Source organism: Chelon labrosus (assembly GCF_963514085.1).
Source record: "Chelon labrosus genome assembly, chromosome: 23".
Lineage (NCBI taxonomy): Eukaryota > Metazoa > Chordata > Actinopteri > Mugiliformes > Mugilidae > Chelon > Chelon labrosus.
Window position 1 is genome coordinate 4,456,750 of NC_140356.1, and position 17,625 is coordinate 4,474,374.

The 17,625-nt window shown below is 44.8% G+C and overlaps 1 protein-coding gene across 1 annotated transcript in view; it reads left to right on the forward strand.

Moving 5' to 3' along the window:
- nav3 (neuron navigator 3) overlaps positions 1-17,625 on the forward strand; it is a 188,476-nt gene that overhangs the window by 134,183 nt on the left and 36,668 nt on the right. Inside the window, exons 13-16 of the mRNA XM_084573281.1 lie at positions 13,140-13,263; positions 14,221-14,530; positions 14,854-15,580; positions 16,889-17,314. Coding sequence (XP_084429407.1) covers positions 13,140-13,263; positions 14,221-14,530; positions 14,854-15,580; positions 16,889-17,314 — 1,587 coding nt within the window. The remainder of the gene's footprint in view (positions 1-13,139; positions 13,264-14,220; positions 14,531-14,853; positions 15,581-16,888; positions 17,315-17,625) is intronic.

Sequence of the window (17,625 nt, forward strand, 5' to 3'; positions counted from 1 at the left end):
TAAGACATGTGCGTGTACATTAGCTTAATTACCAACAGGGTATGATGGGGCGTTCAGCCTTACTTTGGTCTCCACACAGTTTTCTGACTACAATCAGAAACCAGAAAGCTTACAGCACCAAAATTGTGTCCACTGCCTAGGGATTCTGCTTATTGAAATGCAGGCTATCACATTCTGTGTTTTTAATTGGCGATAATCAGTGGTACTGGTGTTAATCTTTCGTTGGTATTATCAAATATTTCGTTTAAATGAGACGAGACAAAGTCCCCAGAGAATGTATCCAGCGCTACCTTGATGAATTTTTATCAGAGATTCAGATATGTTCTAATTGAAGCCTCAAGAGACATACTTTTGGTTACACTGCTTTCCTTTTCCTGCCCTAACCCTAGGACCACGATGGACTTTTTGGCTCAAACAAACATACCCTGTTTTACTCTGGGGAGTTGGATCATATTTGATCCTTTACTGTATGATAGGAACCCTAAGGAATGTCTAAGACCGTATTTCTCATACAGGAAAGTTTGGATTTTGTGTTCATGTTAATTGAAGTATGTGGACCGGAATGTGGCTGCTTTGGGAATATGTTGATGTGACCTTTGGCTGTCTCTGTCGTATTGTAGAATGTAGATATTGTTGAACTGTTTTGTCTCTGGCAACTGGAAATACATGTACTCTGAGAGAGAAATTGTTAGAGCAGAGCCAGGGACACTAAGCTGTTGTTTGGTGATAGCTGGATTTAAAGTTTAGTTTGGGACAAATTTGTCCTCAAAGCAGAACTGCATAATTAATGTTCCTGCTTTTGTCTCAGTTATGAGGGATAATGGGGAAAGCGCGCACATGCGGCCGCAAACGCGCCAATCAATACACCAGCTCAATCTAGCGAAGTCATAAAAATGCGCATCCCTCTTCCCCCTGTGCTCCCCGCACGCTGGCAGTGGAAGACAGAGTTCCTGGCAGGCGGAAAGTGGGAGTTGGTCTGTGTGCATAAACCGAGCTCCCGCGAGGCTCATTATGCTTCGTGCTTTTCTCCGTCCGTAACGACTCCCCTGGCTGCCATCCGCGGCGCCTTTATCCCCAACCAACACAGCCCCTCAGGACGTTCATCTAAATGAGTCATCATATCGAGACTCATGGCCAGCAGGTGACTGTAACCATCTGGGACCAGAGCTCGTGTGGGGTAGCGTTCGCTCCAGTCAACCTGTGATGAGCGATTTATGTATATAAGTATAGGTGATGTTACATATTGCTCCGCTCCCTTTCAGCTGTTCAGGTGTGGCTGTTTCTTCATAAAATGCTCTGCACTACAGGAAATTGAGTCTCTTACATTTAAGAGCCCTTATCACAAATCCGCATTGTTGGGTAAATAACACACTTGTTTAGGGTTTTTTTTTAAATTTGTGCTAAGAATGCAGTTTCCTGGAGCTGTCCGTGTGTCCCAAAAGAGCTGAACAACAATGGCTCAGATCCCTCTTCCTATTAGTCCATCTCAAAACAATGGTAAGGGGCTTTTAGTCTCGGCTAAAAGCCCCCCTCTAAAAATACTATCCTGTCATGCAACATAGATGAGCGCACGCTTGTGGTTCTTCTGTCAAGAAAAGACGCCCAAGGAGAGCGCTTTGACACCGACAGGCTCCCTGTTCTCAGCAGAGGCATGAATAAGTAACAGGGCTTTGCTTTTAGCATCCTGCCGTCTCAAGTGTGTGTGTGTGTGTTTCTCTCTCTCTCTCTCTCATAGCTGGACTGTGGCAGCTTGCTCTGCGTTTTTTGGTAGTTTGAAGCTTTGGGGGATTGGAGACAAGTTTAAAGTGCGCGTTGGCCTGCGTTGCCTACGCTTGACAAAAGAAAGCGTGTTTGTGCGGCCGTCCCGGTGCGCACGCTTCTGCATAAATGTGCGCGCGCGTGCGCGTGTTGCTGAGCGGCGGGATCTGGGCTGTCACTCTGCGGAGCAGTGACAGTCGTGGCGAAGCTGCGCCGCTTGTCAGTGCTGCCGTAAGCAGAGAGGAGATTTGGAGGAGAAGGTTTTTTTTTTTTCGCTATCTGTGACAAAGTCAGTCATTATATAACTGTCTGTGGCACTCATCTCTGCCGGGGGCGCCGCTTAGGAAGAAAATACCTTTTCTGCATTGAACCTGCACGCGCATCAACGCTTCTGCTATCTAGGCTTTTGGAAGTTTTCGGAGACTTTTTCTCCTTCTCGTACATTTGCACGCTTCCACCTTAATCAAGAGTGCACTGGCACGCAGGCTAAACTTAGCAAACTGTGATGATAATTGGAGGATCTCAGATAAGAGTACCCAGCTGTGTCTGGTACTTTTGTGTGTGTGTTCATGCAAATGCGTCTCCTCCCTTGTGCAGGTGCTTGCATACAGCTATACAGTATTTCCTCTCAGAAAACCACACACTAATTAAGCATCTATTCCTTCAGAGATGCTCGAGGGTTTTTGAAGCCGAGTTTTCCCTCCCATTTCTTATTCTCTGGCATTGATTTCAAAGTGTCCTCTATTCTGGATGCTGCTGTCTCTATTCATCATCGTTCAGAACATGCCTCATAATTCGCTCCCAGGGAAGCCGGTACTCTCATTAGTTACTGTACTCACTGAATTAATAAGCGAAGTCAATGAGTTACAACGTGGGCAGTGATGAAATAAAAAGACATCGTACCCTACTGTGTTTTATGAATGTGAGGTTTGCCTGTCATGCTTCTGAAGAAGTCCACAGTCGAATTAATTTGCATTTTCCTCTGCCTTTGCTGGCAACTATTAGTATATTCTTCCATGGCACCATTTCCTTCACTGAATCTGACTCTCAGCATGACGATCTTTGGGCCATATGCCCCTCTGTCTGTCAGAAGTAGGTTATTCATCTGGTGCAACTGAGAGGTGAAAGACTTTGTATGGTATTATTTCCGCATTCCTTTTCCTGCAAGTAAATGGCACAATCCATCATACAAACTAACCTCTGGTGGTAAAAGGAGCTTCATGCTGCTGCATTTTAAAAGATTCAAGAAGAATGTGTTTGTCATGTAGTGTGATTTTGCTTCCCTGTTCTGAGTAATTACCTAATTTCCAGGCCAAAATAGCTAAATCTGTCATAGGGTAGATAGAATGGGGTCCCTTGGAGGGGTTGTGTAGTATCCTCAATGACACTTAAAATACAGTAATTAATGGACAGGCATGAGAAATCTTCTCATGTAACTCTTGAGTGAACTAGTTTCCCAAACCGTTAAACTATTTATGTTGAAAGCTTTTGTTAATGGTCATCCTTCCATAATGTAAAGCCAATTTGTAAGAATTATTACGTGCTGAAACTTCCTAGGAGGCGTGATGGAAGGAAACTTCACTGAATTGAGTAATATTTCATAAGTCAATGAAATATAGAAGGGTTTGAGCTTAATTAAAGACACTCAAGCTGCAGAATGGTTCAACCTTTGCCCTCGTTATGACCAGAGAAACAGAGACAAAGAGCAGCACGTTAGAGATGTCCCTGGACACATAGGTGATCTGTCGACCTGGCCTCATCAGGTTGGACATGGCGGTGACGAGGAAGCAACGGATGAAGCCGGGTGAGGTCTGACCTGCCTGTCTGTTTCTCTGATTGACGACAGGTCCCATATGGTTAAGTTCCACTTCAGCTCCCATGGGTCGTCTGATCCTCTGTACTAGATGACAGTTAAAGGACTCTGTGGTCGTTAATATGCTGGGCTGGGTGGCTAATCCTTGTTTTTATCTTTTTAAAAAAACAAACAAAAAAAAACAACATTTTAAACCTCTTAAAAATGAAACCATCTACTCCTAATTTCCAGTCCATGATTGTCCAAGTCTGGAAAATGTCTGTTAGAAATCTCTTTGGATGTCACAGAAATCCTTACAGTGTCAACACAAAGTGTGAGTTAGCCATCCGAATCATACAGGCTTGGTCCTCACACATGAATCTAGAGTTATGCATTCTTCATTAAAATCCTCTCCAGCACATGTTTTATTCATTGAGAAGGGATGTAAATTACATCACTTTACCCCTTTATGTCACCTTTGTGTCACTTAAAGGTGAGTCATTATTACGGCATCACTGTTTCCCATAAATCACATCCAGTCAGATTTGAAGAGGTGTGAAGTTTAGCGCAAATACCAGATATTAAAATGCATTTAGGTTAAAAGAATAGCAAATATTCTTTGGTATTAATTATAGAGTATATAAGTGCCTCATAAAATGCTTAAACCCAACAATGCTCACTTTCACTGTTACACTGCAAACCTCCCATTAGAAGTGACTTAATGAAAGAATGCGACCCACTAATCTAAATTGTACACTGATACATCGCTGTATTAGAATGAGCAAACTATTAGCAGCAGTCGTTCCAATATGCCTTGAGTCTTAACGCTCGGGTGATTTCAAACTTTTAATCGAATAAGTTTGTCTAGCAGTTGAGCGGCCGAGTGTTTACAAAGGAAGAAATAGGCTGCTTGTTTGACTTTTGATGCAGAACTTGTGCCCCTGAGAGTCCGCTTGGATTGGGAATTTGTTTGTAAGAAAGTTGTTTTTTTTTCTTCTTAAGCCTTTGTTAGGGAGTTGGTAAGAAGTTGTGAGGGACACTTAAAAGGAGACATTTAGCCGCAGTTATCATTTTAAGCGTGTCTTGTCTTTTTAAGGCGGCGTATGTTCCTTTTAAAGTTGAAATCTTTGAAATAAAAAAGAAGATTCTGGATCTACTTTGTGGAAGTGTTCATCCAGCAGAAGCCACAATGTATACTTTGTTACCCTGACTACACTAATTTGACTTTATGCAATCTAGTACTGTATTCATGTCATGCTAATTTAGGATAGATTTTAGGATAACTACACTAAAAGGGCTTCTGCTTCAGCACCATCTATTCAATCGGTTGAAAATTTCCCGAGGATATGACTCCATACATCATCTAACAGCCCTAATGAGTTTGTGAAGATAAGGATCGACAAAGCTCCTGTAACGGCTAATTCACTTTACTGCCATGGAGCTGGACTCTGTTGTGGATTATGAAAATGTGATCTCGTTAAATGACGAGTGTTGCGGTATAATCACAGCAGACCAACATTTATGAAGCCGCGTAAATGTATTATTGTCTGCGACCCAAACAAGATTGTCACCAGACTTCTTGTTCAGTACGTAAATAGTTCAATAAAGCCTTAAAAGATCCACCGCGTCTTTATTATATTTTATTAACTTGTCAAGTGTCAGCACATATAGCTGTCAGTTAATTGCGTCAACCCCGTTAAGCCCGGTCCCCACAGAGGAACAGTTGGAAGTCAGTGGCACTGTCATTGATTCTGGACGCACGCCAGGAGGATCAGTGGTGGTCAGATGTAAAGCTCAAGCTGAGGGGCTTGGGATAGCTGCCACTGGGCTGCCACTGTCTATCAAGTTGTGAAGCTGTAATCCTAGAAAGATAAAGGATTTCCCGTCCCGGAATGGTTTGCTTCGCCAAGTCGCCCCTCAGATTGTGAAGAGGCAGACGGTTGACCCTCTGATGCCCGTTACACCACCCATCCCCTCTAAACCCACCCTCATGGCGGGATTGGTGACCATCTGGCGTCTTTTGCCCCAAACTTGCATACTTGCCAGAAGGTTGTTGTAAGAAAAACGGGAGTCCTTTTTTATGACATTAGTTATTTTACTGCACATCTCAGGGTCATTATTACTTTCATTAATGACTTCCTGGATGAACAGACAGATACGTGATGTGTGGATTGGCCCATCCAGATCTGCATGAACGCCACCAATACGAATAAATAATTTTCAGCAAAGGTCCACCATTTGCCAGTGTTGATCAGTCTATGATCCGACATTTGGCGGGCCGTCTTTCCTGCGATGATAGTTGGCCTTCAATGGTGGCCAGTACAGCATGTGTTGAAGATCAGTTGGCTATTCAGCTTAGTGAACCAGTGCCCGAGAAGAGAACTGTGACAAAAGTAAGCCAACAATTGCAAGGTGACGTCCCAGTCCCAATTTTGTTATGTTGGCTTCATTACAGTGCTTGTTTCTCAAATGCATGAGGAAAATACAGAAATGCTGACTAACCCTCACATGACACACTGTGTTTGTTCGCCCGGAGGTTGAAAACACGGTTTAGCGAGTTAATCTGCTTCAGGCCAGTGGAGGAAGAGGAGCTCGGTGTTTGGACCGACTGTGGCTTGGGAGCACTTAGCCGCTTGCTTTGCTGGCACTTTGCCACAGACTCGAACAGAAACCCCTGCCGGTTTGCATTAGCCTGCTGCAAACGTCCCGCTGCTGAACGGCTGAAAAATTTCGCCACTGTCGTCTTTGACTGCATTGCAGTTGGAAGCCTGGACGTCTCTACCAGGCGCAGCCGGGGCGCTGCTGACGTCCTGCTATCTGTCACTGCTTGGCAACAGACACATTTCCAGCCCCTCCTTCCAAGGTCACCCTGCTCCTTCCTTTAATTGAGTTGTTTTGAGCTGAATTGGATTCCGCACTCAATGACAAGCCTGATTATTGTTATTTTTGTCCTGTCAGTATGAATAGCTTTTTCTTTCCCGTGCCACATCACCTTGAATTAATAACCCAGAACATTTTAATCTTGAACAAAACCACACAGTAGTGAGTCAGCCTGTATCTGTTGTTGATAAATGTCAAACGGTATAACAGCAAATCCACTCATACTGTCTGTGATCTCTTGCTGGAGATATCCAGGTGACTTTACTGTCCCCTCACACCAGGCTTCAGCAAAAAAAACCTGCTGTGACACTGGATGGCTCTCTGTGACTCTATCCTGGTGTCTGTGTTGATGAAAAAGCTCGCATTAGCCCACCTGGAGAAATAAAGACAACTGAACCAAATTGCCAGAGAGTCTTAAATATATGCGAGTATGTATGTACCAATACTAGGCTGCGTGGACAGACATTTGTGAGCGTCTCACGTATTATGCATGAGATCACTTCCAGTCGGAGACTTTTGCCAGAGCGCGGCACAGTCAGCTTCCACCCTTCCAAACGCTTCCTCTTTGATTTGGCCTGATTCTGCGTTGTCATCCTCCTTTAATTAACCCCTAAGTAACCGGCTGCTGAGGACACGTCTGATTGCCTCTCCGAGGACTGGCGGGCCCATCCTGGTCAAGAGGGGAGGGGAGATGAAGAGACGGGAGGGCGGGGGGGGGGAGACGGCGGTAGCAGTGGGTAAAAGTGGAAGGCTGAGGGAGTCCTTTCTTCCCCTCTCTCTCTCTCTCTTGTTTCTATTTCCTCTCTTGACACCCAGTCGAGCCAACGCCTCTAGCTTCGGTGCCAGGTGGGGTTTTTTTGCCTCTCGTGGTAGTGTAGGCGCCGTAGGGAAGCAGAACTGAACAAAGCCAAACACTTCGGTGACAAGGCGACAGGCAGGAGCACATCCCCCTCACAGAGGTGAGTTGACAGCTACCTGCTCTCTATACACGGCGTCTGTTTGGAACTTGGAAACAGCTGACTGATGCTCTGTTGTGCCGTGTGCTTGAGTTCAGTCGGTTTGTCCTGATAAGCTTAAGTCTGTGTGTGCTCCGTTAGAGGAGAAAGTGAGTCTATTGCCAGCTAAGGCAGGGGAAGAAGAGTAAAGTCAATTGTGAGGACGGCTGGTGTTTTGTAAAGTGTAATTACAAAAGCTCTGTGGCATTAACTCAGAGGATGGGCCAGGCAAAAAAGGATGAGTGCTTTCCATTTACATTACAGAGCCCGTTTACTTTATTTTTTTTATTTGAGCGTGTATATATTTCTGTGTACCTACGTTTTGTGTGGATGTTTGGAAAATCGCGTAAATGCTTGCGTAATTGAAAACACCACTACCATTTTATTTCAGACTAGCTGAACACGCTGTTGAACAAATGATGTATACTGTATATATTTTTTTGTCTTGGAATCAAATTCATATTCTTGATTGCACGTTGCATTGTACGTTTGGACGTCTAAAGTGTTATTTGGTGCGGCGTGGATGTGGTGAAGTCACTATAGACCATCGGTATCCACGGTAGCAGCATCAGGGGTTGCAGTCCATCGAAAATAAATGATGTTCAGTTCATTTCTTACAGCACAAGCAACCAGTTGGGGCCCAGTAGACAGATATAGAAATACAAAGGTTGCACAGTTGCCAATAAGGCCATAATGACATGAATCAATAAGTGAAACTGAAGAAATACGTGGATTCGGACTGGTGCCATTATGTGTCGTCACCAATGCCATCACATGTTTCCTCAGTTGCGTAAGAGGTCCTCTGAGGACGCTTTAAGTTCTCCCATCTGTAGTCACTTTAACACCCTTCTATACCATTTACCCCTCCAAATATTTATCAATGCCTTCTTAAAAAAGCTCATTTATCTCCATTATGTCGTGTAATGGCCAGTGTTATCCTTCGTCTGTGCTGCTAATAGCGTTTTCCCCTTTGGGCTGTTGGAATGAACAAGACCCAGCTCATTGAATATTGCATGAGATCATGTTTGCCTGGTTGAATGGAGCTACATCATTCATAGAGTTGGAGCAGCAGGAAAAAAATCAAGGGTTCAATACAAACTGCTTTCAAATAATAATTATGAAAAAAAAAAGAGATCCTCATTTAGTGTATGTCACATGTTCACATGTCTTTGGCTGATGAACAGCTCTATTCGTGTTTCTTCTGGATTGGCAAGTCTCTTCACATGCTGGGATTTCCATAGTCAAATTCCATACTACTAGTTATGCGCTGACTGATGACTGTTGCACTGTGTGAGATATTGTGTTTGTCCAGTGAATAGAACAACCATAAGGGAAATCTCGCGTGTTTTCAGATGGATTTTGAGGGGGAGGCCATGACTTGTTTCGCACCATCTGCCCATTTCACCACCTCGCTTATGAAACACAGGAGCAAAGCCAGTGCCTTCCTCAGCGATCTCTGCTCGAGTTTTCTTCTCTGCACGTTGTTGCTCATCGTTAATTTAAGAAGTTATGACACAAAAGTCGGACCCACGTGCCCCCGCTGTAGGGTTACTGAGTTCGCCTGTGCCGTTACCGCGGATGCGTCTCCCCTCCCTAGAGGAGATGTGGTGACGCGCTGGGTCTGAGAGGAGGAGGAGGAGGAGGAGCTCGGTCAGCCACAGCTCTATCAGAGCTGATCCAGGGAGCCGGCCTGATGAAATATTCAGCCAGGGGGGAGGAGCGGCGTTTATTTTGTTTGCTTTATTTTTTTTGTTTCATCAGCCGTTTATCCCAGTAAAACTCTGCAGAGCCCAGATGCTGTTCTGCAGCAGTCCCCAGTTTCAGATTCACACAGACCTAAACGTTGTCATCTACTCAGCAGATCCACTGGAGCAGCTGCAGCACTGCAGGTGCAATAATGAAAGTTTTCCCTAAGCTATCTGCAGGGTAAATAAGGATCAATACCAATGACTCAACCATTACCTCACTGTGCTGAGGTATCTGGCTTTAGGAACTTCTTTTCTGACTCTTAGTTATAAGTTTTCTAGATATACTTCCTATTCGGGTGGGAGATTTCGATTTTTTTGATAAGATTCTATCTGCAACGTTAACATTTGCATCTTTGACTCACAATTGCAGATTTTGTCTCAGGTGTTTCAGGTTTTCCAATGTGCTGTTAGTGCCTTGTAATGTTTTTAATAACCTAGCTCCTACATTACCCACAATCCAACTCCCTGACAGACAAGTTGGTCAGAGATTTGGCTGTATAGTGCCAGTAGGACATAATGTAGCCAAGAGCTGCTAGTGACATTACCCGCAAACATTTATCTGTTTGACCCCCCAAGACCTGCAGACAGACTGAATTTCCATTTTATATTGAAAGATTTGACAATTTGCTTTTGCTCAGTTCATTAATTAACATAAATATCCTGAAGAACTGCTTTTACAGAAATAAATGCAAAGGCTTAATGGCATATTTATTTTGTAATTAGGACTGGATTATCCATTCAGAGTGATTCACCTAGTTAAAATGACAAAGAATTAGTTTTAATCATCTTACCCGCGGTTTTCTAGAAAGAAAATATTATATTAGAGGGGCCATCCGAGATGAAAGATTATTCTCATGTTTAAATCAGAACTGGAAGTCAGTGAGCTTCTTCGCAGCCATCTGCCTCTGTTTCCTGTATTACAATAATAGCTTTTACCACTAACCCTCCTCTCGCTGCTGTTATACATTCCTCTTTTTTTGTTTTACCCAAGAACATATTATAAAGTCCACTCTGCCTCAATTTGGAGGATTTTTTTCTTCTTGCTTTAAAAGCAGATGGTATTTGAGGCGTGCAGTCGAACAGAAGGCGCAATCAGTACTCATAAAACCATTCGTGTATTTGATCTCGGCAAAATTTTGTCTTTAATGTGGGACTGCAGTCAACCGAAGAAAAGTTTGGTTTGTGGAATTTCCACCCACTTCTCAAAGAATCTATTGGTCTTAAAGGCAATCCTAGGTTCTGGAGGGCCCCAGGCAAAGATGCACATGTGCTTTCTCCCGAGTCCAAATTGGCAAAATCTGCCACAGGGTAGATAGATGGGGCCCCTGGGGAAGTGGTGTGGAGTATTGTCAGTGCACTGCAGGGTCTTCATAGGTTTAAGGAGTGTGTGGATGTCATTTCAAAGTTTGGTTTGATAGCCATGGATGTGCCAAGCTGGTTGTTGAACTGTATGAAATTAATACTCAACTGTTTTGGTGCAAACACAATGACAATTTCTTTGACGTGGGGCCAGTCAGTTAGGACCCGACATACATATAATTTTACATCAAGAGACAGAGTTGTCTGCTGGCAAAACTTGACTCTGGACATCAGCCAAGTTACTTTGGACTGGTTCATTTTGCTGGGAGCATTAAATTTTGCTCCGTCTGCCCCTGTCGTCTGCCACGAAATGGAAGTGGGACCCCAGAGGAAGCAGCAGAGAGCAGTGCAAGTCCCCTGTCACTTCTGAGACAAGCAGCACCGAGCTGAGGGGTAACATTAAATGAGATCGTGAAGGTGACCCGGCAGCCTCTGTCAAATCTTAAAGGCGTCGCCCACCTGCAAATGTACTCTCAGCCTGGACACTCAATCATAATGTGGCTAATGTAATATGAGGCTGTCTTCAACTCAGAGCAACGCCACAGAACCATCAAAGACAGATTTAAGTGCAGATGAGAGGAAATGATTAAAGGCAAACAAGCAAGGCATGTTTCAGTGTAATTGATTTGTTGCCGTGTGCAGAAACACTCTCACTCAAACACTGGTTTCTGTTTGATATTAGAGCCTCGCTCTTAATAATACTACCAAAGCTATAGATATACAACGGCAGAGCTCAGACTGACAGCCCGAATTATTTTTTTGTATGACATGCTTCTTCCGCGCTTTAAGCCTTCCATCTCTGAGACGCTTTTTCCCGATAATGGCTTTGAATCCAAGGAAAATGAAATCTCCAAATGACAGATTAGGATGGCGAAATGAGAAATTGGCAGACACGGTTCAATAACACAGAGGCCCGTTAGGTTTTCGCTTTCGCTTTTGCGCTTTTCGATACAAAGCAGTGTATTTATCCTCAAAAGAGGAGCCTGAATTTCTGCATAATTTGAACATAATGTGCAGCTTAATGTATTCATTATGAGCTGCAAACCTGGTCAAATCTTTGGCTGCGAAGATAAATGCTGCTCATTTGAAATCTGTCAGAGGAGCAAATCAATTTTGCAGTGCTCCGGTGGACAACTGGGTTGCTTGGTGTCTGCTCACCACTACATTCATTACAGGTGTCAGGTGAATATGAACCATGCACACCAATCATTTTCAATTGCACACTCTTGCAGCGACCGAACATATGAAACTGGATCATGTCAAAATATCATTTTCATGTCTATTAATTTATGGAAAAGCTGCAGCATATCTAATGAATGCCATGCATGTTTGTAAGCATAACAGCTATTGTGGTTATTGACTTTCTGAACAAAGTTTAGAAAGTCGATAACGCCATTATCTTCCCTGGACGGCTTCCCTGCACGCATCTCTGCGCCCTTCCTCCCCGCTACTTTTGTGAGCCTTTTAAAAATGAGTCATTATCCACTCATTTCCAGCCTGCCTTCGGGTTTCCGCGTGATCCGCGATGAATTATAGATGGCGAGCCTGAACTGACTTGTTGAGCTTCTAGAAACTGTTTCCCCCTTTTATTTTTTAAGACGCTTCAACTGAATGGTGAGTTTTGGGGTACGGCTGATGATCCGAATCAGATAAAAGTCCTGTTTTAATCCGTTGGAGCCTGTTGTTGTCTGTCACTGTGATGCTGATCACAGCGGTCAACCCTGTCAGTAGTGATAGTGAGTTTTTTTTGCTTTTCAAATTAAAATGTTTGGTCAGATTTCCCGCGCAAAATAAGGGCGGGTCCCGACACACAGACACAAAGGCGCATTCAGATCAGACCTGACACGTTGCCATGGAAGCCAATTAGTATCTGCGCTGTACTTGTGTACGTGTGCTGTCACATCTGTGGCGCCGGCTGACTGTCACTCTGCGTGTCTGAATATGTGCGCGAGACGGATGACAGTGGGAGCAAAGACGAGCTAATGTGTTATTATTGAATGTGATTTATTATGCCTGATAACAGAAAATGAGTTTGCAGATTCAAGAGACACGCTGCAGCGGTTTTCTGCGCTGGCGTTCTGCTGTAATTGAACGAAGCGTGTGCGGGAGTCATGCATGTTGTAGTTCTGATCATTAAATGAGCTCTAGGTGTCTGTCTGTTCGACAACAGATGAATAGCATTAGACACTAATAAGATGGGACGCGGTTGATGATTAATGAGCTACTGCTTTTTGTTTCCTTCAATAACAAGTCCAATACAAGTCAGTGAACCACAGAAAAGAAGCACAGCTTTTTTAATGAGGCAGTAATAAATGAGCTAGAAGTCTTGTCTCTTAGTAGCTGACTGGACAGTGAGAAGGTTATACTTCATGCCAGCGCCCTTTTTCTTCAACGTTGTAATTTGGTGACATTTAGAATAAGGTTGTAATTACAGTATAGAGATAATAATGGCAGTGTGCTTGTCAGTAACACAGTGTAAGGTGAGAATGTTGCAGCTGGTAGACTCTAAGTCAGAAATGAACATTGTCCTTACCATTATAACGCTCCTACTCTGTCAGCCCTGGCCTCATTCAAACCGTTTCTTCTTTGTCTGCTCTTCTCCTGTAGCTGGGACGACAGCAGCTCAGTAAGCAGCGGCCTAAGTGACACGTTGGACAACATCAGTACTGATGATCTGAACACGCCCGCATACTCCGCCTCCAGCTCGTCCCGCAAAAGCAAGGGAGCACAGGTAAGGACACAGGCACCAACCATATGGTATCCTCACTTAGAAGTTTGATATCCTGATGTGTTTGTTTTTTGTCTGTGGTTTTAGCTTAAGCAGCTCTTATAAAATACCGTATAAAAATATTCCAGGACTATACTTTTTGTTTAGCTCTAATTAACATGCCAACAAACAAACTTGCAAACTTACAGTTTGGACTCCCCTTTGGGACTCCCCCAACATATCTTTTCTTCCACTGGCATTCGCACAAACCATTAGGAACAGTGAAGAGGCATAATATGCAATTGCAAGATTCCTTCGTCAAATATCAAGTTACACGGATGTTGGTTTAGCTTCAAACTAAAGTCAGTCTGCATGTCAGCTCATATATCACAGCTGAGGGAATTAACTGCAGACACAGGGCCAGCGCTCAGCTCTCCTCAGAGGCTTTTGCTGGATGCTGCCAAGTATCTTTGGCCCCTCATGAAATACTCAACAGAATGGGCTCTTAAGAGAGTCTGGTGTTGCTAGGGAGACTGACCATCTGTTAAGGTAGGCCAGTTATCACTGCCATGTGTGTGTGTGTGTGTTTGTGTGGGTGTGCTTGTATGCGTCCCAAAAGAGGAGATCTGGACATGAGACATTCCAAAGATAGATGCGACTTCATGCACCAACCCTGCTGCTCGTGCTGCTTGTGATTGTGCGTTTACATAATTATTTTTAAAGTACCATGCAGGAGGTTTCGCAGCAGTTTTAGACAATTAATTACAAAGCTCAAACAATTTTCCAACATGTAGACAGACTTTTAGATACACTGCCTTCCTATCAGATAGTTTTCACTTTTTTACTTTTTATTTTACCAGTAGTGTGCTCATTATAAAAATATAATTCCATTGTAGAGGAAGTCACAGATGTGTTATTTTCCTGAACATTTTATTAACCAATTGATCTGCTTCCTTTGATGCCCGCCAACAACGACCACAGTCTCAGAAAGGAAGCAGGTCCAAGCATGCTGAGCAAGAGGTGAGCAGCAGCTGGGCTGGAGCCGAGGACCTGAAGAAGGTAGAGGAAGAGCTTGAGGCCAGCATGGACCCCAGCAGTGGCTCCTCCCGCTGGAAGTCTTCCTCGTCCTCATCGTCCTCCCAAACCCAGAGTCAGTACGAGGACGCGGGTCAGAAGGCGGCTGCGCTGGCCCAGATGTCCCAGACGGGCTCATGGAGGAGGGGCATGACAGCCCAGGTGGGCATTACACCGCCCAGGACCAAGGGTACCTCTCCTGCCCTCAAAACACCAGGTAGGAGTTGTTAACCAGCGTTCCTAGTCTGTGGAAAATGAAGTCCAGTTGTGGACTCTGCCCACAATATATCTGATGAATTATTTCACGCTTGTACTTAGAGAATTTTCAATCTACACAGCGAGTTCTGTTGCAGATCGTTTTTGGTTTTCAGGGCAGCTGAGCTTTGATAAATCATCTTCTGGTCGTTGGCCAGAGTTTTCACTAATTTGACTTTTCCTGGTCTGTGGCATCCTAGGGGAAAAACACAAGTGCTGGGCCAGCAATCTTCTGAGGGTAATGTTTTTGTATTTGTGCTAATAAGGGTTCATGCTTATCGACAGGCAAAACTGATGATGCTAAGGCCTCGGAGAAGGGCAAGGCGCCTTCCAAGAGTTCAGCTGGCATCCAGCGCTCACCCTCAGATGCTGGAAGGAGTAGTGGGGATGAAGGAAAGAAACCCCCCTCTGGCATTGCACGCCCACCCACTACAGGCTCTTTTGGATACAAAAAGATCCCAGGTCCTTCTGGCACCCTAATCACCTCAAGTGGAGCAACACTCTCCAGTGGTTCAGCCACCCTGGGCAAGGCGCCCAAATCTTCAGCTGCCCTTGGCAAAGGCACAAGCATCAGCAACGTGCGGAAGACCAGCCTGGACGGCTCACAGCCCCAGGACGATGGCATTCTTCTCAGCTGCAGCGGCTCCAAAGTCACCCTGCAGTACCGCTCTCTACCCAGACCCGCCAAATCTTCCAGTGGGGTCGCGGCAGGGCGCAGCGGACACCGCTCCAGCTCCAGCAGCATCGACTCAAACGTCAGCGGCAAGTCAGCTGGCGGGGCGGCAACGCAAGCGGGCGCCAAACGCAGGGAGGGAAAAGTGGGCTCAGACCGCTCTAGTCCCGTCACCATCAACCAGACAGACAAGGAGAAAGTGGCCGTGTCCGATCAGGACCCGGCGGCAGGACTGTCCACCTCCCCCAAATCCAGCCCCACCTCCAGTTCAGCAGGCCAAACGGGCCTCAGACAGCCAGGCTCCAAGTATCCAGATATTGCGTCCCCTACCTTCCGCAGGTCAGACACACAATGCATACCCACTGCGGTCACCTGTCTTTGTGTCTCACTTTGTGTGTTTCTGCGTGAATCAAGCATTTCACCGCATTCTTTTCTTCAATTTTGTGATTATCAACAAAATACAGTGTCTTTTACAATACAGCAAGTGTGCGCCGAGGTGCAATACGTCCAAGGCCTCCTTTCAAAATCTTCATTGAATGTTTTCAACTCATAGAAATGTGTCATTCATTGTGGATAGACTTACGTTTGTGGTGCTCAGCAACGTCTTTCAGATGCAGGTACAAATACAAGCATATTGGAGATGACACTCGTAATAATAAAACTCCACCATAAATTAAAAAATAAACTGTCATCTCTGTTCAATTTCGGTATGTTTGGGTAGTCAATACAATAATAAGATGCTTAATAAATCTCATTTGAGGGCCTTCGTAGAACAATAAATTGAGCTGGTATACTTTGCTGCATAGCCAGAGGGTGCCATTAACTAGATTGTTCCCTGGTGTACTTGATAAACCTCTGCACATGAATCTTAACTTCACCCTGAAGATGAAGGTCTGGTTACTTTTCATTCAAACGAAGCACGTCCAGCTCAGCAGTCTTTATCAGAACAGACACGAGACAGGAGTTCCTCAGCACGCCACGTCCCTGACTCATTAGAAGCATGCGTTCGCCAGGCGTGTCCAAACAACCGTCCCGTCCCATCCAATCCGTCAAGCCAACCTGTTTCATTTGCATGTCTCTTCGAGGTTTTTTTTTTTTTTTTTTCTCTTCGATGGAGTGTCACGTATATATTTTGTGTGACTGCGATGAAAGGCTGAGACAGGCGCGAGCAGGGTAGCAGGCTGTCTGAGCATATGTGAAAGGCAAACAGTGTTGAGTGGCCTTACGGATTAGGTTAGTTAAAGCCAAAGGGGTGAAACGGGCAAAGCTGTGAGAGCGGATGTGTCGATGTAAATTACCGAGCGTTCACAACTTAAATGAGGTAGGCTTTGCTGTAAGGGATAAATGTGTTGCGAAGTGTGCCAGATATGTTACCTTTAGTTTAAAGTTGGTGTTACAGTAAAGTTTGGAGATGGTTTAAAAGTTGATTTTCGCTGCACTGAACTGATCCTTGAGTTTCTTGATCCTTGACAATGCAGTAATACAGTTCAATATGTATTAATAATACATAAGTCCAGTCAGATAACCTTAATGTAAATCTCTTTTTCAACCCCAAAGTCCTTAATTTTCCCAGCATGGCTCTTGCAGATGCTCATCACTTGTCCTTTGAGCATTTCTAAATGACTGCACCCACCTCTCTACCCCCAGATTGTTTGGCACCAAAGCCAGCAGCAAGGCCAGCTCTCCGGGCACGCCCGACTCTGGCAAGTGCCCCTCAATACTGGGCAGCCCCCACGGCACACTGGCACGGCAAGCCAGTCTGGACTCGCCCTCCTCTGGCACGGGGAGCCTGGGGAGCGCGGGCGGCATGAGCGGTGGCAGCAGCCCGCTGTACGGTAAAACCCCCGACCTGTGCACCGACTCCCCGGCCTCCAGCCCGGCCTCTGGCCTCTCCCTGCCATCCAACGCTCGGCCCTGGCCTGCCTGTAGCTCGTCAGCTGGCAGCAAGGACACACTGAGCTGCCAAAGCATGACCAGTCTGCACACCAGCTCTGAGTCCATTGATATGCCGCTGGGCCACCATGGGCCCAAGGTTACAAGAACCGGCAGTGTCAAGTCCACCCTGTCTGAGGGGTGAGTAACGAGGAATACGATTGGGAAGAATCGTATTCATTGTTTCATTTGACTACAGAGACAAAAAGTTTATCTCCCTACTGTAGGATTTATGCTGGAAGCCTAAATAGTAATAATAATAATCAATAAATATCACTCATCCAGCACACTATAGTTTCTCTTTCTGGCATGGTTTTGGCACTGTAAAAAAAAGACTTTAATGATAATAATATTCAGTCCACCATGTATTTCAGTTTAGGACAGACAGGACAAACACTACTAATGGAAGCTGCTCCATCAAAGTAATGAGTCTAACGCACTTTATTGATCAG